Source organism: Carya illinoinensis, chromosome 1, assembly GCF_018687715.1.
Source record: "Carya illinoinensis cultivar Pawnee chromosome 1, C.illinoinensisPawnee_v1, whole genome shotgun sequence".
Classification (NCBI taxonomy): Eukaryota; Viridiplantae; Streptophyta; class Magnoliopsida; order Fagales; family Juglandaceae; genus Carya; species Carya illinoinensis.
In genome coordinates, this window is record NC_056752.1 from 55,876,716 (window position 1) to 55,901,671 (window position 24,956).

A 24,956-nucleotide genomic window follows, 5' to 3' on the forward strand; every position below is an offset into this window, starting at 1 on the left:
GAACGTAACATAGTAGCGAGAACCTCCAAGAGATGCAACTGGGGAAGGACCCCACACATCTGTGTGCACAAAATCAAGTCTTCATGTCTTTGGCGTCCTGCCACTTTTCAAGAAGCTGACATTCTTTTGTTTTCCCATAACACAACTCTCGCACATACTGAGATCAACTGTCTTCAGTTCTGGTAGCTTGCCTCTAGGCAGAAGTTCCGTCATGCCCTTCTGACTCATATGGCCAAGCCTGCAATGCCACAAATCTGCTGTGCTTTCTGTAACGGTAGTAGCAATAGTGTCAATTAAACCAGTAGTCATATATAGTGTACCAGTTTTCTTACCCCGAGCTAGTACCAATGCCCCTTTTGTGACCTTCCAGATGCTATCTGAGAACACCACTAAATGACCACACTCATCAAGCTGCCCAACAGAAATGAGGTTCTTCTTCAACTCAGGAATGTGCCTGACCTTTTGCAAGGTCCATTTATTCTTGCCAGGGAGTGCAATGTCAATGTCTCTCATCCCCACTACGTTCAAAGCCTCACCATCAGCCAAATATACCTTCCCAAAATCACCTGGAACATAGTTCCGCATTAACTCCTAGTGTGAAGATGTATGGAAGGAAGCCCCTGAATCCAGTATCCAGTCATCAACTGGACTATGAACTGCAAGCAATAGTGCATCCTGTACTTCTTCAGTTACCACATTAGCACTATCATTCTCCGTCTTCTTGGAGTTTTTACAGTTTTTCTTTATGTGGCCAACTTTGCCACAATTCCAGCAAGTTGCCTGCTGACCAGGCCTCGACTTGCTCTTGCCCCTGTACTTTGATTTTGATCTTCCTCAGTTTGAGTTCCTGTCATGTGATCTCCCTCGAGAGTCAACATTTAGGGCTAAACTCAAACCCGAGGTCTCGCCTGAATCTTTCCTGCGCACCTCCTCAGCCAAAATCAAATCACGAATATCATCATATTTCAGTTTAGTTTTACCAGCAGAATTACTAACAGCCATTCTCATGGCTTCCCAACTATTTGGCACTGAAGCCAACAGTATCAGTGCACGTATCTCATCATCAAATTCAATTTCAACAGACGACAATTGATTTGTGATAGTATTAAAATCATTCAGATGTTGTGCAACAGATGAACCATCTGCCATTTTCAAATTGAATAACTTTTTCATCAGATGTACCTTGTTATTCGCTGACGGTTTTTCATACATACCTGACAAAGCCGCCATGAGATCCGCAGTCGTCTTCTCCTTGATGACGTTGTGTGCAACGGATCTCGACAGGGTTAATCGAATAACCCCCAGAACCTGTCGATCCAACAGGTTCCAATTTGCATCATCCATCTTTTCCGGTTGCTGCCCCAATAGTGGAAGATGAAGTTTCTTCCCATAGAGGTAGTCCTCTATTTGCATCCTCCAGTATCCAAAATCCGTGCCATCAAACTTCTCGATCCCCGATACCTTCAATTCATCTCCAGCCATCGTTTTTCCTTAGACCCAAACCTGGCTCTGATACCAATTGTTGTGTAAAACGATGACAATGAATTGAACGATAATAACGAACGAGAAAAATAATCACACACGCAATCACACTCGACACAAGATGTACGTGGTTCGGTAAATTGCCTACGTCCACGGGAGCTGCAGAGAATCTTATTATTGAGGAATATCACACTACAAGATGGATCTCAACACTGTTCATCCACAGTGTTTTCGTGTCTAGAGTAACCGGCCACATGAAGTAAAACATCATATATATAGTTTAAGAGGCGGAAAACCCTAAAATCGTATGTTTGCTCGAGCGGCATGTCGAGCGCGCGTCGAGCGAACTTCCTTTCCACATCCCGCTCGAGCTCACTGTCGAGCTGACATCGAGCGTTCGACTCTGCCTGACTTCGCTCGAGCGGCCAATGCCTCCGCTCGAGCGAAACCCTCCCGCTCGAGCTGACATCGAGCGTTCAACTCTGCTTGACTTCGCTCGAGTGGCCAATGTCTCCGCTCGAGCGATGTGGATCAGACTCCACAGTACTCAACAAGCTAGCACATGCCACGGGTGGCTACGGAGTCAATCTTCCTATTGTTGTCTTGTCCAGAGCTCGATCTTCGGGGGAACTTCCCTGCTTAATGGTTACCTGCATTAAAGACAGTTATATGCGAGAATAAAAGGTTGGGGAAATTTCCTCGACTAATAATCTGCGCACGTCTTTTTTTCATCGACAGCTAGGAAAAAGGGTCGATACCGAAAAATTAATGTTAGGTAATCAATTATAAATAACATAGTTTTCATGAAAGAGGTTTTAGATACCAGCCTTAAATTAAGATTGACCCAAAAAGATATGACTGGTCCAAAAGGGAATTAGAAAAATACATCGATCCACGTACTCTTTTTTCAAGAAATCAAAACACAGAATATAGATGGGAGACAGCTTCCACCACCATACACCCGGCCACTCGCCAAGTAGGAAGATTTTGGTGCCTGACTCCATTGACTTACGCATCACCCATTTCAGATTTTTTAACAATGTTTGACCACATGATGACGCACCACCATAAATTCTCCATCGTCCATTTTCACCAAAAATCTCAAGCTCCTCAGCTTACATCCAATGTACTACTACCTTAGTTAGGTCTTTGAGTCTTCTAGGCTTCTAGCTATGAATTAGTACTGCACCTTACCGTAATTCTACTTTAGATCGTCCTAAAAAAATTATTATATGTTTATGGGTTTGATCAGGTCAAGATCAAAACATGATGATGGTTCCCAACTCATGTACTCTTATTTCTTCATTGCATATTATTTCCAATATTGGGTGTATGATGGGTCACCTAACATTTATATTTATTATTCTAATTAATTATATTTTCGCATAAAATCACTAATTAAATTGTAAGTACCTTTTCTTCTTTGCATATTAATTCAAGCCCTTTAAGCTTTGCGTCAAAGTCACATGCATCTGCGAGCTCGATTGCGTCTAACCACTGAATCACCTGGTCAATTGCTACTTCAATCTTCTTCTTACCTGCAGGGGCAAGCTTGGTACTAATTTCTTTATCATTGACAGTATGCCTCATTTTGTAGGCATAGTTTTCTAAAGCTGCCTTAGCCTTAGCTCTCTGTCTGTGCTCATCATCTTCAACCATGTATATCACTGCGTCCTTCACCATCCTATTGATCTCTTCGCTGGACAGTCTCGCTTGGTCATTGGTAATAGTTATCTTACAACTCACCCCAGTAGTCTCCTCCTTAGCAGAAACATTCAAGATACCATTCTCGTCGATGTCAAAGCATACTCTGAGGTTACAAACACCCCTTGGTGCTGCAGGAATGTTGAAAAGCTCAAACTCTCCCAACCAATAGTTATCCTCTACTCTCGCTCTTTCACCCTCGTAAACTGAGAACAATGCAGATGTTTGATTGTCAGAGTTGGTGGTGTAGGTGTCTTCCATACTGGTTCGAATAGCGGTATTCCTCGGAATCACAACAGACATGTCGCTTCCTCTGACCATCACACCAAGTGACAAAGGGGTAACATCTAAAAGCACAATGTCTCGAACATTCTCACTACCCATACCAGACAACTTTGCAGCTTGAACTGCAGCTCCATAAGCCACAGCTTCATCCGGGTTGATGCTTTTATTAAGCTCCTTTCCATCGAAGAAGTTATCATGCAACAGCTCCTGCACTTTGGGAATTCTTGAAGAACCACCCGTAAGAACTATTTCATGAACACTTCTCTTGTCCATCTTAGCATCACTCAAAACATTTCTCAACGGGCTTTGCTAGACGCAGTCAGAAAATGCAGTCAGCATGCAGTCGGCTGTACGGAATAAATAAATAAAAATTATAAAAATATTTTTTTTTCATGGTTGTACAGAATGAATAAAAAAAAGTTATAAAAATAATTTTTTTTTTCATATAGATCCCATATTAATTCATTTTTTTTAAAACGACTGCACGCCGACTGCATTTACCGACTGCACAAATCATTTCTCTTTCTCCACTAGCTCAATAGAATTCATGAATAAATCCAAATTGAGTTCCGCAAACTTGGCACGGGTAATAGTTGAAGTAACAGGTCTGATTGGGTCCGGTTTTGGATAAAATTTAGGACCGTATCGATATGCACTGATTTTGCATTTTTTAAAACCGATTACACACCGTTACTCTCCTAAATCAGTACTCCAGTTTCTGGTCCGATTTTTCAGTTTTAATGTTCTATATTATATAATATAGTATATTATAATATATAATACTATAGTGATAATATATTATAGTATATTATAATATATATTATAATTGTATTATAGACTATAATGATATAATATAATATAATTATAATATTAATAGTATATTAGTATAACTATTAATATAATAAACAAAATGATATAATATTTTACATTTTAATATTATATTAATTAATAATTTATCATATAATATAAAACTATTTTATATATAGTTATATATTATATATAATAAAAAAATTAAAATATATATAAACTCCGGTTTTAGAAAAAAAAATAAAAACCGAACCGATTTTGATCGGTTTTAAGAAAAATAAAATTGGTATCGGACCAAAACAAATTCAAGACCGGACCGATTCTACCAGTTTAGTTTAGTCTAATCCGATTTACTGGTTTTTGTTTTTATACACCCCTGTTAATAATCAAGAAACCAGCCCGACATGTTTCGAGCGCTAAAAGATTGGAAAATAGAAGAAAACAGATAATGTAATTGAGAGATCACCGTAGACAGAGTTGGTGGGGTTACTAATGGCCACGTTCTTGCGGCATCACCAACTAGTCGTTCTTTGTCAGTGAAGGTGACACAGGACGGCGTCGTCCTGATACCCTGATCATTCACTATTATCTCTACTCGGTCATGTTGCCACACTCCCGCCCATGAGTGAGTCGTACCCAGGTCGATCCCCATTGCTGTGCCCTCTCCTTCGCAGGCCATTGGCTTTCTGACGAATGATTACAAAATTGAAGTTTGAAGAAGCAAGACACGGAAACACTTGGAAATCTACAATAACTACTACTGTTGAAGCCGGCCTTAAATATCATGTACGCGTACGTACAGCATGTACTTTCTTTTTTGCCCCTACAATATCATATGTAAGTTGCAATGGATCATTCAATTGAATTTCTATGGCAAAATTTCTATGGCAATACACCAACTGATTTTTTATTCCCTCGTTCTTCCCGTTATGACGTGGCATGTAAGGCATGGTGTGTGATCATAAAAAAGATAAAATATTATATTTTTAAATCGATGTATAGACATAATTTTATTAAAAAAATAAATGTTATAAATTGAATCTTTATCTTTTAAGGAATACTGTATAATACAGTAATTTCTACTCGCCGACTTAATAATAAAATAATTCTAAGAAAATATAATCGAAATCAAGTTAATGATAGATAAAAATTAATAGATCAAAATATATATTTATTTTTATAAAACTTTTAAAATTTTAATTTTCAGTCGCAAAAATAAACGAGGCCTTAGTGAATTTATTCATAATCATCTTCATTAACGTAATAATTAAAAAACTGTAAGAAAATATAATCGAAATCAAGTTAGGTCCTCTTAGTGGATTTATTCATAGAGTTAGTTCACAGTACCTAAGTGTAGACTCTCAATATAAAATCGGTTTGATTCAGGCTGCAACGTAGAAGTTAATAATTTACTTTTCAGGGCGGCTTTGCAAACCTGAACTCCACCACTGCCATTTCTTCGTGGGGTCATCATCACTGCCAACAATTTAGGAAATTAAGATGAAAAAAACTAATTCAAAATGAGAAATATATTTACAATCGTAAATTGTGTAACTGCCGCATAATCATTTTATAAAAAATGAATAAAACATAAAATCTATAAGAAAAAAATTAATTTTTTAACAATAGACTTCATTTTTTTTTAAAGTGATTATACGACATTTATATACTTTACGGTTATACGTAAAATTGATTGAAGAGACAAGACCAATATTAATTTGTTGTTGTTGTTGTTTTTTTTTTTTTTTTTATAGAAAAAATCGTCCTAGTAGCTAATGCTTCACTTGATTGTCAAAAATTAAGACCGTCTCTTAAATTTGTTCCAGCAATGTCACATATAGTTTTCATTTAGAGACTGTAATATAAATATAGATAATTTTATTTTTATTTTTTTTAAAATTACTAAAATATTATTTCTAAAATGATATTTTTTCTCATTTAATAAAATTCCTATACATATAATCTCTATTTAGATACTGTAAATAGAATTTCTCAATTTATTCACATGTATCCAAGCCGACTCTTTTTTGTTTTTCCCCTTTGTCTTTTTTTTTTTTTTTTTTTAAATTATCCCCCTTGTCTTTTGCTTCGCCTTTAACGAAGTTGCAATGGTAATATTCGAATATTCCGAACTTCCGTGATGGTGTCCCCGACATTATCACTTTCAAGTAATGGGTCTCTCTTTCTATTTTTCAATTTTAGGTTGGAAGTTGACTGTGGAGGGATGTCTACAATTACATCCAATAGGGACTGGGCTGACTTATCTCAGGAGGCCCAGTGATAAAAGTTTAGTCGGCTCACAAGTCAAGAGGGGAAAGAGGCCTAAGGTCCATGCTGGAAGGAAGTGGGTGTGGAATTATGGGCCTTCGACGTTTCTAACACCCCCATGCACATACACGGAGTGCTAGGACCATGCCACTCTTTAAGAATTGATCAAATGCACACAAGGATTACGGTGAGGAACTTTGACCTTGAAAGTGTGTGCGATACAACCCTCTATCCCTGATAGAATGCGCGAAACGTAGCCGTACTCACCAACCTGCCATAAGCATATGACCCAGAAAGGTCATGCTGCATCAAAGGCGACAGTGTTGAGTCTAATGCGAAAAATAGGCACCTTTGACGCGAGATACAAAAGACAACCTCACGAGGTAATATAAAAGCCAAATACTAGATCAGAATTATACCCTATTTCTCTCATATACTGAAACTCTCTCTAAGAGTGGAAAACTGACTTAGGGCATTGGAGGTGTTTCATCAACCTCGAGCCCCCAATTTCATAGCGTTGCAAGTGATAGAGTTCGGTGACCGGTGTGCTAAACACGTCGTTAACACCAAACAAGCTAATTTGTAATACATTTCAATACCAAAGTACCTAGGTTAGTCCATAAATTTGTATCACATTTGATTACACAATTACATAGGCCCTTAATTAAAAATGGGTCAGCTACAACCATACTGACTCTATGGAATGTGTGCATTTTCGTCTTAGCTCTTGTACTTTGATACGTTTAGTAAATGATATGAGATAATTAGTCCTCAAAACTTCTCACAATTTTCTTTTCAAATGTCTTTCAAATCCAAAAGGACAATGCTATGGGCCACGCCCAGCCATACCTAGTGTATTTGGAACTTTTTTTAATTTTCTTTTAAAAATTTATTTAGCATTTTTAATCATTAAGAAAATAATACACAACTTTACTAATAATTACTTTCTTAACCATTAAGTAAAAAAGAAAAAACCGAGCAGTCAAACCCAACAGTACAAGTTGTGCAGCTGACTATGATTTTCCAATACAAAATACTATTTTAATTCCAAGTTTTTAATTTTTTTCATTTAATCATTATAATTTTTACAAACACTAAACATAAAAATCAATACAGTATTTTCAAACTTCAAACAATATTTAAGATTTAAAATGTTTTTTCTCAACTTTTACTCTCTCATTTATAAAAATTCAATAAAATATATTTAACTTAAATCATTTAACTACTATTTACAAACCAAGATTTATAAAAATACGAGATACTTTGAACGGTAATATTAGAGATGAGAATTTTGAGTTTGAGATGAGAGTTTAAAATATTAGTTTTAGTAATATTATTATATTGGGATTTGAAAAAATTGTATTGGGATTTGAAAAAATTTAATTATTTATTATATTTTGTATGGGGATTGGGGAAAGGTATAATGATGAGATAAGAATTTTGAGTTTAAGATGAGAATTTTAGATTTCCAAATCTGTCCCCGGTCTAGAATTTTGCGCCCTAAGGTTATGTTTGAGTATTGAGATGATTTTAGAGGATTTAAATTGATTTATGAATAGTAATGTTTTACGGATCCCATTAAAATGTATTTGAATGTATAAAGTAGGTTGCGATATATGTTTGAATATATGAATTAAATTGAGATACAAGTTAATCTTATAACCGGTCTATCCGTTTTACTCCAAACAACAGCCCTCCAATGAGTAATCTCCACATAGGCTCATCAATTTTATCTATCATGTGCCCGCACTTAGAGAAGGAGAGAGTTGAGAGTTGAGAGTTGAGAGGGGAGAGAGAATGGAAATGGGTGGGAAGAGATTCGCCGTTCTTCTGTGCGCAGAGAACTCAAACTACGTGAAGAAGATCTACAAAGAGTACTTTGGGGTGTTCGTGAGCTGTTGAGGAAACTGGACTCCATGAAGAAAAAAGTTCTGGGGATATGCTTTGCCTTTGGATACCAGGTAATTAATTCAATTTGTCTTCATAATTTAATCTCCTAATTCGGCCATTAGTGGTTTGTTTTTCTATTTTTGCGTGCTTTAAAGTTTAAATTATTCTGGTTGGGATTTGGTGCCGACCTATTGATTCTCCACCTTCCACCTATGTCTATTGCACTCGAAACCGGTGGATGCCACATTGCATATCCAAGCACTCATGATTTGAAGGGAAATAGAGATGGTGACACCAGAGATGGTGGGCGGCAAAGATGATGGACGACGACGGAAGGAAAAGAGGAGATGCTTGGCGATGGCGGCATGAGAAGACAAAAGGACTCAGAGTGTTTTGAGTGCGAGGGGTCTGGGTTATAGAGCTTTGCTATTCATAAGCACCATACACCACACTACATATTTTTTTTTTATAAATTATTTCAAACTTTTTTTAGTTTTATTCTTTTTAAAATAATTGAATTCTTCTACTCATCATTTATATACCACGTATTTAGTAAGAAAAAAAATTTTAAAAAAATAATAAAAAAAGTGGTGTATGATATATGAGACTTATGAATAGAATTTTTCGTGGGGCATATAGATGAAATCTAATGTGATACATTCTGTTGACTTAATGTAAAATAAGTGATATGTTAAAATTTAACTAGAGGTTTATGGGAGAAGAGCTTACCAACCGCTCCAAAGCGATTCTCTTGATATATATTTTTGAATGTATAAAATAGAATGATATATATTTAACTTTTTATTAAAAAATTAGAAAAATAATTAATTTCATCAATAATTATTTTAAGATAGGCTCATATCGTTTCACAACTAAACATGACTTTGAAAAGATTATCTTCCCTCGGCCTCGACGTACAACAAATAAGACCACACGAAGTGAGCAAGCCCGACAACGACAACCAAAAGAAGAGAAAGAAAAACCTCTGTTGTGTCCGCGTGTGGTGTTTAGAAAATGAAACAGAAGTTTGGAGGGGGCAGACAACCCACGGGGACTCCGTCGCTGGCATGGTCGTGTGCTGTTATCGTGGTCTCGCTCCTCGCAGGCGCATCCGTCGTCCATAACACATATAAGCCTGATCTCGTAACTCTCCCTCTCTCTCTCTCTCTCTCTCTCTCTCTCTCTCTCTCTCCACACACGATCTGCTCGATTAAATCTTTGACTCAATGTTAATATCTTAGTATTTCTATCTTCGGAAAGTATTCGTTTAGGAGCGGTCTAAATTATGCTGGAATGCAAGGGACGATGACCTGGTTGATACAATGCCGTGTAAACAATGTGTCCGATTTGACCTTTTACTTTATCTTTTTCGACGACTATGCCCTTTCTTATAAAATTTCATGTACTCTCCGATTTTGTGAGTAATTAGTGTTTGACGTGTATTTCTCATAAACCACTGCGTGCAGACATTGCCTCCGGTGGAGAGTGTTAATGGGGCTAAGCTGAAACAAGCTGAGAAGGAATGAATTTGGTCTTTTCAGCATTATGTTGGACCTGTATTGATTTCAATACAGTCTGAGAAGAAATGAGATTTGGTCTTTACTTGTCAAAAAGGCTCGGAAAAAAGATGATGTCGCCATTTGATTCCAGGTATTCTTTTCTTGTCTTGATAATAGTTGTAATGGGTTTGAATTCTAAAGCTTGATAAATGTAATCCAGCCATTCTATCAAAGGTGTTCCTTTTAAAAATCAAACATTCAAGGCTCTGAAATCAATACCAACAATGTAAAAAATTGCAGATTATATATTCAAATGTTCCAACTTCCAACAACCACAGAAGGAAGAAAATTCGAAGGACAAAAGAAAATTCTCTAATTAAAAGTTTGGACGAATAGATTCAAAATAGCTATAAAAAAATAGCACCACCGGTAACGTGGTTTGAGATTCAGTTCCTTGCGGTCATAGCTTGTAAGCTGCTGTGGCAGACATTATCAACAACTGTAATCTTCGTGTTGAGAGGGGCTGCACAATTTCTTATTAGTGCCTAGATATTAGGGCCCATATAATCGGATTGCAGTTAAACTTCAGCCTCAAAAGCTTTTCATCAAACTCCACTGCCTCTGCAAGCAAGCTGGATGCCATCTAACCCCTTAATCACCTGGCCAACAGCAGCTTCAATTTTCTTCTTATCAGCGGGGGCAAGCTTAGGACATATCATTAACAATGTTCCTCATGCAGTAGGCATAGTTCTCCAAAGCTGCCCTAGCCTTAGCCCTCTCTCTGTGTTCTTCATCTTCAGCCTTGAATACCTCTGCTTCCCTGACCATTCTATTAATCTCTTAACTGGACAGTCTCGCCTTGTGATTGGTGATGGTGATCTTGCAACTGGTACCAGTTGTCTTTTCTTTAGCAGAAACATTCAAGATACAGTAGCATCGATATCAAAACAAACTTTGAGCTCAGCAACACCCCTTGGTGCGGCAGGAATACCCTGAAGCTCAAATTCTTCCAACCAATTGTTATGCATAGTTCTTGCACTCTCAACCTCATAAAACCGAGATCAAAACTTTAGTTTGGTTGTCTGCGGTGGTGTAAAACTTCTTCATCTTGGTTGGAATGGCAATGTTCCTCGGAATCACAACAGACATGTCACTAAAATTAATCTCCACCCCAAGGGACAAAGGTGTGACATTTAAGAGCACAAGGTCTCGAACTCTGTCCTTAACCAATCCAGACAACTTTGCAGCTTGAACAGCTGCTCCATAAGCCACAGCTTCATCCGGGTTAACTTTCTTACTAAGCTCCTTACCATCAAAGAAGGCCTGCAACACTGCTGGACCTTGGGAATTCTAGTAAAACCACCTGTAAGAACGACATTGTGGATACACCTCTTGTCAAATTCAGCATCGGTCAAACACTTCTCCACAAGACGAATAGAACTCATGTAGAAATCCATATTGAGCTCCTCAAATCTGGCACGAGTAATGGTTGCGCAGAAATAAATACCTGAATACAAACAGTCAACATCAATGATCGTCTCAATTTCAAAAGAAAGAATCCTCTTTGCTCCCTCACAAGCAGTTCTCAGCCTCCTCAAAGCTTTAGCGTTTCCACTAATGTCCTTCTTGTGCTGCCTTTTGAATATATCCACTAAGTGCTTTACCATTCTGTTGTTGAAATCCTCGCCGCCAAGGTGTGTGTCTCCAGCAACAGCATTCACCTTGAAAATATTCTCCTTAATGGTAAGTAGCGAGACATCTGCAGTACCACCACCCAAATCAAAGATCAACACATTTCTCTCTCGAATTTGACCCTCTCTCAAGATAGTAAGCAATGGCTACAGCTGTTGGTTCATTGAGTATCCGCAAAGCATTCAGGCCTGCAATTCTGCCAGCATCCTTTGTAGCCTTACATTGCGCATCGTTGAAGTTGGCGGGGACAGTAACAGCGGCATTCTTCACTGTCGTGCCCAAATATGTCTCGGCAATCTCACGCATCTTTGAGATGACCATCAAAGAGATTTCCTCAGCAACAAATTGCTTCTTTTCACCCTTAAAAGTGACCACGATCTTAGGCTTGTCACCTGGACCACCAATGACCTTGAACGGCCGAAGGTTGATATCTCTTTGAACCAAGGGATCACTGAATCGCCTACCAATCAATCGCTTTGCATCTGTAAAATTATAAGAGGAAAAAATTGAAAAACCAATTTGATAATATTAAAGCAGGTGAAACTAGGAACCCATATAGTTATTAGTTTCCAACTGAATCAAAGCTTTTTTCCTACTATCGTACACCTGACACTTTATGTAGCATTACTCTTACCAATACTATCTAGTAAGTTGGTCATTTCCAGTTTAATGTATCCTACATTTAATATCTTATTTATTCAATAAAGGGATGAGATTAAAAAAAAAAAACGCGTTCTAATTTTAGAGGTGGCTTCAAGTAATTTTCTGAAACCTTTTTTAGCTTTTAATTGAGTTTTAACCTGAAAAACTATATCTAAATTTATAATCATTTCCCTTCCAACTTTTCATTTTTTTTTCTTTTTATGCATTTTTATAAGCATCTTTTAATGCATTAAGAAAACCTCATATGTTAATCCAATTTTAGAAAAAAGAAACCCTTAACTAATTGAAATGTTTACTTACCAATATCTTAGTCAAACGACAATTTTAAAGAAACAAAGATGGAGTTGGTGGCGGTGGGGCTCTCTGCGATCTGGGTCTTGGCGGCATCACGGACCAAGCGCTCATTGCCAGTAAAGGCAACATAAGACGGTGTCGTCCTGTTTTCCTGATCATTAATTATTTAAAAATTTTATATATAGTCACTTTTATATATTTTTTTGTGTATTTTACTGATGTGATTTATTATATATAAAATAAAATTTGATGTAGTCAATCATATTAGTGAAATACACAGAGTATTTTTACTATATATAATATTACTCATTGCTGGGCCCTCCCATTTGTCTGCCATCTTGGTCCGAGACCATAACGAAACGTCGAAACATAAGCAGGCGAGAGAGAACTCTGAATCACCGGAATGAAAAGTTTGAAGAGCTTGCGTTAACGAACATCCCGTTGGCAGTATACGTGCCCACGGATTGTAAGATGTGCTTTTACAACTTTTAGAATATGACGTTAATTTTTACGAATACCTCATCAATTGAGGTCCCTCCAGCATCCGACGACTACAAGCTATTTTACTTGGCCCCATGTGGCCCTTAACCTTACGTACGGTCCGTGAAGATATTTTTCTTTTTTAAAAAAAAAATTTATACATCATATTATTATTTTATTTACATGTCACTAAATAAGATGTAGCATATTTATTACTATTAAATAATTATTTATTATATGCTTCTTTATCATTAAATAATAATAAATACGTCACATTAGAATTAATCTATCCATCTCCCGATTTTTAAAACGCACGCTGCACTCCTGACGTGGCGAACCCGATCCGGAGACAACATCACGGCTTAATCGACTTTTGCATCGGGTGGGACGAAATTCTCTCAAACTCTCAGACCTCACTCTTCCCTCTTACGATCCTCCCTCTTCCCTCTCAGGACTCTCACGACGCCGGAGTGACCAAAACCCTCAGACCCATAAACGAAAATTGCCCTCTCACGTACGTCCTCCTCCCTCTGATCCTCCCTTCCGTCACCACCCCCGCTATGATGATGATGATGGTGATGATCGTCGTCGTCCTCGCCGCGCTTGATATTCATGTACAGCTTCAGGTCTCGCTGTTTTCTCAGCTCAATTTCATCAGCCACCGAGTGGATGTGCTGGAGATACGGCCGAAGGATTCTGCGCTTGTCCGCCTTTCGGACCTTCAGGACGAAGCTTCTGCAGTCGTTGGGTAGCATCTTGTCAGCGTTGGTCCATGTCAATACAGCGCCAAGAAAGTTGTCCTCGACGGTCTGGTTGGGGTCAAGGCAGAGAAAGATGTCATTAGGCTTCTTGCCGGTGACAAGGTTGGTGAAATCGGAGTCTTCGAGACTAGGCAAGGAGTTAAGGTAGAGGGAAACTCTTAGATAAGGCTGATTCTCTTGCATACCTTCATTGAATTCGGGGACTTTGAGGAACTGGTGAACATGAAAGCAATCTTCGATCCATCTCCACCATTTCTTCACAACATGAATCAACCCGGTTTTGAATAGAAGCACCTGAATCAACACGAGAAAAAAAACAAGTACGCCATCGAGAAAAATCAGGGTTCGAACACCCATTAAAAAAAAAAAAAAAAAAAAAAAAAAAAAAAAATCTCTTTATGGGTCTTTCGAATTTCCCTTTCGATTTTGGGTTGAGAGATCGGAGAGAAAAATATGTGACGGAGAGGAAGGTGGATGGTAGAGTGTTTGTTTTTTAAAGAAAACACAAGTCTGAAAATTGTGTGCAAGGAAGACGACAAGATAGGGATTAGCGAGTGGTTCTCAATTCAATAAATATATAAATTGCCTTAAAATGTCATGTTGGCTGGAGTGAGGGGGTTGCGTGAACAGTAGATGGTTGTGTAGAATAACTCGTCACATTATATATAATAAGATATAAGTGAGATAGTGGTATGATATATTGTATTACTTTTTATATTTATTTTAGAGAAATATGTGTAGTTTTACAATTCCGCCCCTAAACTTTTTACTTAATCTCGTAAGATTAGTTGTACCCAGCCATCAATTAATTCAGGCAATAAAGGCCTTTCCTCGAAAGATTAGTTGTATTTGGGAAGTTCAACTATCGAAAAATAGAACGAAAGAAATAGAGATAACGTCTCCTCAATTTCTGGAGTTTTTTAACAATACTTCTCTTTTCTAATACTTTTAGAGTAACGTTACATTTACAAAAAAATTATATAAAAAAAATATTATAAATTGATATAATTTTATCTAATCTATTAGATTTATTTTATAATAAAAATAACTTTATAATTTAACGAATTATATCAAATCACGTTGCTTTTTAAAATTATTTTTATATAATTTTTTTGTGACTAGAATGTTTTTCATACTTTTATGACTCTTCATTCTCAAAATGGTGTACGAGTCTTTTTTCACAACTTTCAAACATCTTTTAAAATTATCAAATTTCATGCGATACTCGAGTCCAAGGGTAGGGACCGCCATTGTTATTTCAACTTCCCGTTTGGTTACACAGTTCAAATGAGAAGAGATAAGATGTTTTGAATAGTAATGAATAAAATATTGTTATAATATAATTTTTAAATATTAATTTTATTTTGTGATTTGAAAAAAGTTGAATTGTTTATTATATTTTGTACAAAGATTTGAAAAAATTGTAATGATAAATTGAGATGAGATAAGATAGTTTAGATTTTGTTAAACAAACGTTTTTTACTTTTTAAAAATATCTATTATTATAATTTTTTTAATTATAATTTAAGTAAGAAAAATAATGTTTTCTATGTGATTATCTTATTGATTTACATATATATTTTTATTGATTAGAATGGACGAAATTTATAATGGAAGAGTTTGATTCAAATTTCTTCATAGGGATATTATTTATAAAGAAAAAATAGGGGACGACCAAATTTTACCATACATACATGTATAAAAGGATTTCTTTTATTATATTTTAATACGCTGATCTTGGGCCAAACTACGTGACCCTTGGATTCTAGGCCTAGCTTCTCCCACTCTTTATTTATTTATTTTTTTTTCTTTTCGCAAATCAAACCTACACACACATTGACGGCTCATTACCTGCGGGGGCAAGCTTTGCACCCTTCTCCTTGTCATTGACAGTATTCCTCATGTCGTAGGCGTAGTTCTCCAAATCTGCCATAGCCTCAGCCTTCTCGATCTCTATATTTATCATCTTCAACCTCGTATATCTCTGCATCCTTGACCATCCTATTAATCTCTTCCTTAGGCAGTCTCGCCTTCTCATTGCTGATAGTGATCTTGTGAGTCAATTGTGACTCGCGCCGGTGGTTTTCTCCCAGGCAGAAACATTCAAGATGCCATTGGCATCGATTATCAGGAATACCTTGGGTATGGGCGGTTCAGTATAAATTGAAGTTCAAGACAAAATTTAAGTGAGTTGTTCGTGCTTATAATATAATAAAATATAACTTGTTATATGAAATGTTTTTAAAATTTTTAATAAAATGAGATTTTATTTAAAATCATTAAATAATTTTTTTAAAATTTATATTTAATACAGGAACTTAAAATGAAACTTCAATATAAATTTTATGCATCAATTTAACAAAATCTTAAAAACGTTATTTAAAAATGTAAATAATTTATTGTATTAAATGTAATATTATGGATCCTTACGCACGTTGAAAAATATAAAATTTATTTAAAATTTTATTTAATATGATAGCTTTAATTTAAAAAAAAAAAATTAAAAAAGAACACATCTTTTTTTTATTTTTGAGGATCTTACACAGAGTGGGGCATTAGGCAAGGGCCTAAATGGCCTCACCATTGAGCCGGCCTGCTTGGGTGCTGCAAGAATGCCACGAAGCGTAAATTCTCCCAACCAGTACGTAGTTATCCACAGTTGTTGCTAATATAAATTAAAAGTGAAGGACCTTAGTTCCTTAGCTCCATTCCGTCCAAAAATATAATATAAACAACATCAAAAGTGTAGGACCTACATAACGTTTCATTTTCAGAAATTCATTCAATCTCAACTTAAACAGAAAAATTAAAACACAACAGAACGAGATGCTCGTAAAAGATAAAAGCAGAAAACTTTGAGCCATGGCAACTTCGCTGGAACTCTAGCTACGGCAGACTTGGTATCCATTACAGTCGTCTCTTTAGTTGAGGGGAGCTACCCAATAACTTATTTGTTATCACAACGTTTTGCAATTATCGGATTGCAGATTAACTCAAGCTCCGTAAGCTTGTTCTCAAACTCAGCTGCCTCTGAAAATTGGATGTCATCTAACCACCGAATTACCTCGTCTATAGCAGCTTCAATCTTCTCCATACCAGCAGCAGCGAGTGTGGCACAAATCTTCTTATCCTTAATGGTGTTCCTTATGCCGTAGACATAGTTCTCCAAAGCTGCCTTTGCCAAAGCCCTCCCTCTACGCTCATCATCTTCAACCTCGTATTTCTCTGCATCCACGACCATCCTATTAATCTCTTCCTTGCAAAGTCTTGCCTTGTGATTGGTGATAGTGATGCTGCAACTGACGCCAGTGCTCTGTTCCACAGCAGAAACTTTCAAGATACCGTTGGCATCAATATCAAAACATACTTTCAGATCAGCAACACCCTCGGGTGCTGCAGGGACACCCTGAAGTGTAAATTCTCCCAACCAGTGATTATCCTCTGCTCTTGCTCTCTCACCCTCGTAAACCGGAAACCTAACAGAAGTTTGGTTGTCGTGGATGGTGGTCCTGTCCTTTTTCCTCTTAACGGGAATTGTGGTATTCCTTGGAATCACAACATCCATCAGATCAGTTTTGCCATTAAGTACCCCCAAGGAAAGGGGGGTCACATCCAAGAGCACAACATTTTGTACATTTTCATTGCCCATACCAGTCAAATTCGCAGCTTGAACAGCGGCTCCATATGCCACAGCTTCATCTGGGTTAATGCTCCTATTAAGCTCCTTCCCATCAAAGAAGTCCTGCAACAGCTGCTGAACCTTGGGAATTCTGGTAGAACCACCAGTAAGAACGACATCATGCACACTTTTCTTGTCCATCTTAGCATCAGTCAAACACTTCTCCACAAGCTCTATCGAATTCCTGAATAAATCCATGTTGAGTTCAGCAAATTTGGCACGGGTAATATTTGAGCTGAAATCAATACCATCATACAAAGAATCAACTTCAATGGTAGTCTCAATTGCAGAGGAGAGAATCCTCTTTGCTCTCTCACAAGCAGTTCTCAACCTTCTTAGAGCTCTGGCATTTCCGCCTATGTCCTTCTTGTGCCACCTTTTAAATATTTGAACAAAGTGGTTAACCATTCTGTTGTCGAAGTCCTCACCTCCAAGGTGTGTGTCTCCAGCAACTGCCTTCACTTCAAAACTACTCTCCTCAACGGTAAGAAGTGAGATATCTGCAGTACCACCACCCAGATCAAAGATCAATACATTTCTCTTGCCAATTCTACCCACCTTGTCAAGGCCGTAAGCAATTGCAGCAGCAGTTGGTTCATTGAGTATCCGCATGACATTGAGGCCCGCAATGCCACCGGCATCCACTGTGGCCTTACGCTGAGCATCATTGAAGTAAGCCGGGACAGTAACAACTGCATTTTTCACCGTCTTGCCCAGATAGGCCTCAGCAATCTCACGCATCTTTTTTAGGACCATCGATGAGATCTCCTCCGCAGAAAATTGTTTATCTTCACCCTTATAACCTACCACAATCATAGGCTTGTCTTTAGAACCCTCAATGACCTTGAATGGCCAAAGATTGATATCATTCTGAACCAACGGATCACTGAATCTCCTTCCAATCAACCGCTTTGCATCTGCAAAACACTAAAGCGTAAGATGCAGCAAATATAAATATCAAACTCTTCTAAATTTTTGATTGACATGGTTTCCCTTTTTCTTTTTTTCTTTTTATGTCTGAACTGGTAAATTAGTTATCACTGCATTAGCCAGAGGGAATTAAGTTTTGAAAAGAAGCATTTTTCAATAGTTATAGGTCCAAATCCAATAACATCTAATAAATACACCCAAGGAAAAAAATGAAAAAACAATTGACGCATATTAAGTTGTTCACAAAATTGATGGATTTTCACATTAAAATTTTGAAAATAAGTAATGCTGATAATCTAAGTTTAAAACGCTAAATTTGAAGATTATTAAAATATGTGGATCCCTTGAATAAAGACTAGTACTTCAAGTGATCAGAGAGACATAACACGTTTAGATGGTAAAAAAACTAGAACCATCCTTGGTTAGAATTAAGAGAAGTGATACAGCCAAAAACAAACTCACAAAATTCGTGTAATAAGTTAGATCTACTCTAATAATAAAAATAATTTTAACATATACGGTACCACCTCAAGCCAAGTCCATCGCCTCGATATAGATCTGCATACTCTCTTACTTTTTATTATCATTACTGTTGTTGCCTCTTAAAAATAGACTATGGCTATGGAGAATTAACGTACAAACAAAAAATTCTCAACCCAAAAATATAAATAAAAATAAAAATAAAAAAGGAAAGAACGAGAAAAATGATTCTGATAAATTACCAAACACGGAGTTAGCAGGGTTCCTGGCCACTTGGTTCTTGGCGGCATCACCGACCAAGCGCTCTTTTTCGGTGAATGCAACATAAGACGGCGTCGTTCTATTCCCCTGATCATTAACTACGATCTCTACTCGATCATGTTGCCACACTCCCACACACGAGTATGTTGTCCCGAGATCGATCCCTATTGCTGGGCCCTCCTTCCATTCCTCGGCCATTGTTGTCGATTTCCAGAATGATCACAGTATTGAAGCTAGTATATGTCTCTCGGAGACGATGGTCTTTTTATATAATTTGTTTCCTTGCTCACGGAGTGGAGGGCATTTGTCAAAGTTGCTTTTCTTCGATATTTGCGCACGGATGAATAGAGAAGCGGGAAAGTGCTATGCATCCCGCTCCCAGCTCCCACCGCTGCTAAAAAAAAATATTTTTACTTAATATTTAAAAAAATATTTTTAAATGATGTTATAAATTTTTTAAAAAAAAATAAATATTTAATAGTATTAAAAAAATACATCTAAAAAAATATGATAAAAAATAAATAAATTTTACACTAACGGTGACTCCGAGAGCGATAACCGTGGCATGATCTACAGAAGCAAAACGAAAAAGTGAAAACAGAATCTTAATTTTTTTATTTTTTTATTTTTTTGTGGGTATGATTAGATTGGTTGAGGATATCTTTAAAGGAAGGTGATACGTTCACAGCTATCAGGTTACCGTTATTTTATATAGTGTTTTTTTTTTTTTATATTTTAAATATTCTTTTTAAATTTTATAATATTATTAAAAAATATTTTCTTAATCACAAAATTGAAAAAATTAAAAAAAATAATGTCGGCTGTAACTCCCAAGGGGAGTGGTGGGTATTTCATTTTTCTTGTTTAAATTAATTTTTTCGTCAAAATATTTCACTTTTATTCCATTTATAGGGAAGATTAAGTGCAATTTAGAATTTGGATAATGAGATGAAATGAGATAATTTTAGATGAAAGTTAAATAAAATATTATTATTATTTTAAGGTTTGAAAAAATTAAATTGTTTATTGTACAGATGGGGATACTCTGCCACCCCATCTTTATCGATCATACCCAGTGTTATTTTTTTTTCCAAATATTTTTTTCACATTTTTTAATCACTTTCTTAATCATAAAGTAAAAAAAAAAAAAAAAAAACCAATACACTTAAAATTACTTTCTTAATCATTAAGTTAAAAAAAAAAAAAAAAAATTACCTAAGCAATACACTTGGGGGGTATCGCTTAGGCGGCATAGAAGCATTTCCCTTATTGTGTTTTGTGTATGAATTTTAAAAAATTGTAATAATGAGATGAGATTAATTGAGATAAAATAAAACAATCTTACAATCCAAGAGTCATGCTCGACTACTGCCCAGCAATGACTGCTGAGCGTGCCGCTTAGTACAAACTTCTATTTTTATTTTTTTGTTCTCTTCTTTTTTACATTTTTTAAACATATTTTAATATTTTTAAAAATAAAAAAAAAATATACCAATACATTAAAAATAGATTCATTAATCGTTAAGTGAAAAAAAATTTAAAAATTATAAATACGTGAACAGCCAAAATGAGGGGGCAAATTCAAGTAGTATAGTAGCATTTTCCTACAATCCAAACCTAGAAAGCACTCGTTTGTTTTCAATTTTCACAACACATTGCATCTAATCAAAACAAAATAAACAATTTAACTTTTTTAAATATTAAAAAAATAATTGTTAATGTCACGTTTCGTACGCCCTTGGGTCGGGTCGCTCAGCCAATCCGGGTCTTTATTCGAGTTGGATCCTAAAGCAAGAAATGGGAGGCCTTGTGATGGCCTAGAGAATCTTCGATGCCAAAGTTAGTATATAATAGAGATCAAGTCGCTCTAAAGAAGATAACAAAAGAATATAATTGACAACATACTTGAATTCATCCCCCATTACCTCACTGTTCTAAACGACATTTATACTTGGTCCTTTAGGTCAGATGGGTTATGCCCTATGTTCTAAGGTAGAGGGATGCTTCCCCCTGGAGTTTCCACCGTCATGCTGTATTTAATGCGACGTAGTTTTCTTAGTGTCAATCATTAATATGGCGTGGGTCTCTAACAGAGTTGCCTGATGCTATCTCTTCCATTTTCCCTGATTACGGTTTCTCGCGTTCTTCTGTAACGTCTCATCTCAATTTTGATGATTACTCCCGACTCACACAGATCTGGAGCCTGCCCAACTCACATGGGTATGGGACTCACCCCTGGCTACCAAAAGGGGCTTTTCTAGGCTCGAGCTGGCATTCCTGCAGTTCATTGGGTCTGACAAAATAATGGGCCTAAGGCAGTATTATGGGCTATAGGCCCTGACGAAAATACCCCATAATAATAATAATATTTAAAAAATATATTCTAACAATATTTTATTCGATTCTTAACTTTTATCTTAACAATAATTTAACAGCCATCATCTTTTAGAATTTCTATTCATTTTTCTCTTCAAAAATAATTATTTCTTTACACATTATTTATTATGTGATGATTGATCTACAATAATATTAAAAAAGCAAAAATATTCATATTTTAAAAAATATATATTAGCCTTCTATGTTTTCTTATTAGGGGGTGGGAATTGGAATCCAAATTTTCATTCAACAATCAGTTATACGCAATCAAACCGTTAGACTCTTTGCATCCTTCTATATTATATATTTTTTTTAAACAAGCTTAACTTCATTATATTAAAAAGATGATACATGAGGAGGGGGTGAGGTTTCCCAACAAACGTCCCAAAACAATAAATAACAATACATAATAGTGGAAAAAAAAAAGTTTCATTTGGGATTAATTTATTGGTCCCTACCCATGTCCTACAAGAGGATGCCATCTTATAAAAAGATGGAAATAAGGTGTTCTCATAAAAACGAACAATGGAACCACTGCTGGTGGCGGTATATCCTTCACTAGAAGTGATGAAGATGGCGGATGCATTGTCACTTGTTATCTTGAAATGATTTTTGGAGAAGTCCACAATCCCTCTTGCAAGATCACAAGTTAGAGAAAACGGTAACATAGGGTAGCAGCTGGAACTTGAGCAGAGTCGCTAGCGAGGGGCCAACACAGGTGGTAGCAGCGCGTGCAAGCCAAGTGCCACCTGAAGAGATGAACGAACATGCTAATCCAAAGGATCAAAGGCCTCTGAAGCCGATGGGACAGCACGTGGCCTTAAAATCTGCTCCAAGAAGTGGCTGCACGTGGAAAATGCGCATGGCAGAGGCTGGGCATGCAACAAACGAGACGAACAGAATCACAATTTTCTTTTGCGACCATGAAGATCGGCGACTGGAGAAGCTGAAGAGGCAGCGCGTGTAGGGCAAAGAATGCCAACAAGTAGCAGATTAGCAAGGATCGGCGCTACGAAGAGAAAACTAAAGGAAAAACCAAGAAAAAAAAACTAACAAAAAAGCATAGAAACAGAAAAGCCATTGGGGCTGGTTAGGGGAGGAAAAAAATGAAAAAACAACTGACACACATTAAGGTTCTGCTTGGCCACTGAGAATTCTCAGATGAGAATTTTGAGTTTTAAGATTAAATATTAAAATATTATATTTTAATATTATTATTGTATTGGGATTTGAAAAAGTTAAGAAAAAGTTAAATTGTTTATTATATTTTATATGAGGATTTGAGAAAGTTGTAATGATGAGATAAGAATTTTATGTTTAAGATGAAAATTCCTTATGACCAAACACAACAAGTTGTTCACAAAATTGATGGATTTTCACATTGAAATTTTGAAAATAAGTAATGCTGAATCCTGATCATCTAAGTTTAAAACATTAAATTTAAAAATGATTAAAATATCATGTGCATACCTTGAATAAAGATTAAGAAAGAGACACAACACGTTTAGAATTAAGAGAAGTGCTACAGTCATAACTCACAAAATTGACATATTCGTATAATATGATATACCTATTTTAATAATAAAATTAATTTTACAATATACCATACCACGTAAAGTCGACATTTTAACCATGACCTTGATATAGATTTGCATGGTCTCCTACTTTTTATTATCCTTACTGTTGTTGCATCTTAAAAATAGACTATGGCTATCGAGAATTAACGTACAAAAAAAATTATCAACAAAGAAAAAAAGGAAAAGAAAGAAAGAATGAGAAAAAAATGATACTAAGAAATTACCAAAGAGTGAGTTAGTAGGGTTCCCGGTGACTTGGTTCTTGGCGGCATCACCGACCAAGCGCTCTTTTTCAGTGAATGCAACATAAGATGGCGTCGTTGTATTTCCCTGATCATTAAGTAGAGATAGTCGTTGTATTTCCCTGATCATTAACTATTATCTCTACTCGATCATGTTGCCACACTCCCACACACGAGTATGTTGTCCTGAGATCGATCCCTATTGCTAGGCCCTCCTTCCATTCTTCTGCCATTGTCGACTTCCAAATGATCATGGTATTGAAGCAAGTCTATATATGTCTCTCGGAGATGATGCTCTTTTTCTTCCTCTCTCATATTTGCGCACAGGTGAATGGAGAATGGAAAAGAAAAAGTGGGGAGAAACTTAGTACATTTTTTTTTTTTTAGGGTAAGATTATATTGGTCGAGGGTTTATTTAAATTAATTATTTTTTGTCAAATTACTTCACTTTTCAATTTATATGGGATTAAGGCTGTTTAAATAGTGAAAATATTTCATCTTATTTTATCATTATAATTTTTTTAAATTTTTATATAAAATATAATAAATAATTCAAGTTTTTCAAATATCAAAACAATAATAATATTAAAAAATAATATTTTATTTAACTTTTAATTTTTATATCAATTCATCTCACTTCTACTCACCATCGAAACACCTAAAAGGTTCTCACATGTTTTCACTTTATTTGCGTGGTTTAACAACATCATCTTTTAGAATTTCTATTCATTTTTCTGTACAAAAATAATTATTTCTTAACACTTTATTTATCATGTCATCAACTATAATTTTAAAAAATCGAAAATATTAATATTTTAAAAAAAAAAAATTAGCCTGTTATGTTTTTTTTTATTAGGGGTGGTGATTCAGATTCAAAATTTTCATTTAGAGGATCACGCAAAACGCAATAAGTCAATCAGATTCTTCGCATCCTTCTATATTAATTGTGTATTGAGCGTAGTAAGAGAGAGATTTACCAGTAGCCTTTTTCTTCTTTAAAATAATGACATGCACGCATTGGTATGGTTCACTTTCATAAAATTAAAAAATACACATGACTTCAAAAGAATGAAAATTGTAACTTTAATATTATTAAATTTTGGAAAATACTAAAAGTTCTAAAACTGTTATATATCAATTTTAAAAATATCAAAATTTTTACTTTTTGTTTTTACATATTTTTTTATATATTCTATAATTGATTGTATATATTTTTTAATATAAAGTAAATATATAGGCTAACTATTTCATACTATACGAGGGAGATGTAGTACCAGAATCCACCGAAAAAGGTCAAAAAGTAAAAAAAATTTGATTTTTTTTTATATTCCTAAATATTTTGTTAAAAATAAAAAAATCATAATATAATTAAAAAATAATTATAAAGTAAGTTTAAAAAAATATATATATTTCGGGTGAAGGACACAAAAAGCATTTCTGAAAAGAGAAACTCAAGAGCCAAGACGGCGTCCTTCGCCCTTCTTAGTTCTTGTCCCGCTCCCCACAAATTAAAAGCAGCGTGAATTGCGGAGAGAAAGAAGGGGAGAGTTTGAAGGGATTTTTAGATAAAATATTCTGATTTATTT

At 35.8% G+C, this 24,956-nt stretch overlaps 2 protein-coding genes and 1 pseudogene across 2 annotated transcripts; all 3 read right to left on the minus strand.

Moving 5' to 3' along the window:
- Positions 1-2,057: 2,057 nt before the first annotated feature.
- On the minus strand, positions 2,058-4,957 carry LOC122301260 (heat shock 70 kDa protein 4-like). Its single transcript, XM_043112485.1, has 4 exons — positions 4,779-4,957; positions 4,007-4,126; positions 2,896-3,775; positions 2,058-2,132 (listed from the first exon to the last, which is right to left on the minus strand). Exons 1-4 carry the CDS (start codon positions 4,955-4,957, stop codon positions 2,058-2,060), a joined length of 1,254 nt encoding a protein of 417 aa, XP_042968419.1.
- Positions 4,958-10,158: 5,201 nt separating this feature from the next.
- Positions 10,159-12,109, minus strand: LOC122290844 (annotated as a pseudogene).
- Positions 12,110-16,496: 4,387 nt separating this feature from the next.
- LOC122290883 (heat shock cognate 70 kDa protein-like) lies at positions 16,497-19,532 on the minus strand. The gene is made up of 2 exons (XM_043098568.1): positions 19,157-19,532; positions 16,497-18,421 (listed from the first exon to the last, which is right to left on the minus strand). The coding sequence occupies exons 1-2, from the start codon at positions 19,371-19,373 to the stop codon at positions 16,773-16,775; spliced, it is 1,866 nt and encodes a 621-aa protein (XP_042954502.1). The 5' UTR covers positions 19,374-19,532; the 3' UTR covers positions 16,497-16,772.
- Between the last annotated feature and the right edge of the window lie 5,424 nt (positions 19,533-24,956).

Excerpts from the sequence above, each read along its gene's own strand:
- LOC122290883 (XM_043098568.1), bottom strand. The coding sequence starts at position 19,373 with ATGGCCGAGGAATGGAAGGAGGGCCCAGCAATAGGGATCGATCTCGGG. Across the intron at positions 18,422-19,156 it reads CCCTGCTAACTCCGTGTTTG|ATGCAAAGCGGTTGATTGGA; the intron begins GTAATTTATCAG and ends AGTGTTTTGCAG.
- LOC122301260 (XM_043112485.1), bottom strand. The coding sequence starts at position 4,957 with ATGGCCTGCGAAGGAGAGGGCACAGCAATGGGGATCGACCTGGGTACG. Across the intron at positions 3,776-4,006 it reads TTATTCATGAATTCTATTGA|CCCGTTGAGAAATGTTTTGA; the intron begins GCTAGTGGAGAA and ends CGTCTAGCAAAG. Across the intron at positions 2,133-2,895 it reads TAATATGCAAAGAAGAAAAG|GTAACCATTAAGCAGGGAAG; the intron begins GTACTTACAATT and ends TCTTTAATGCAG.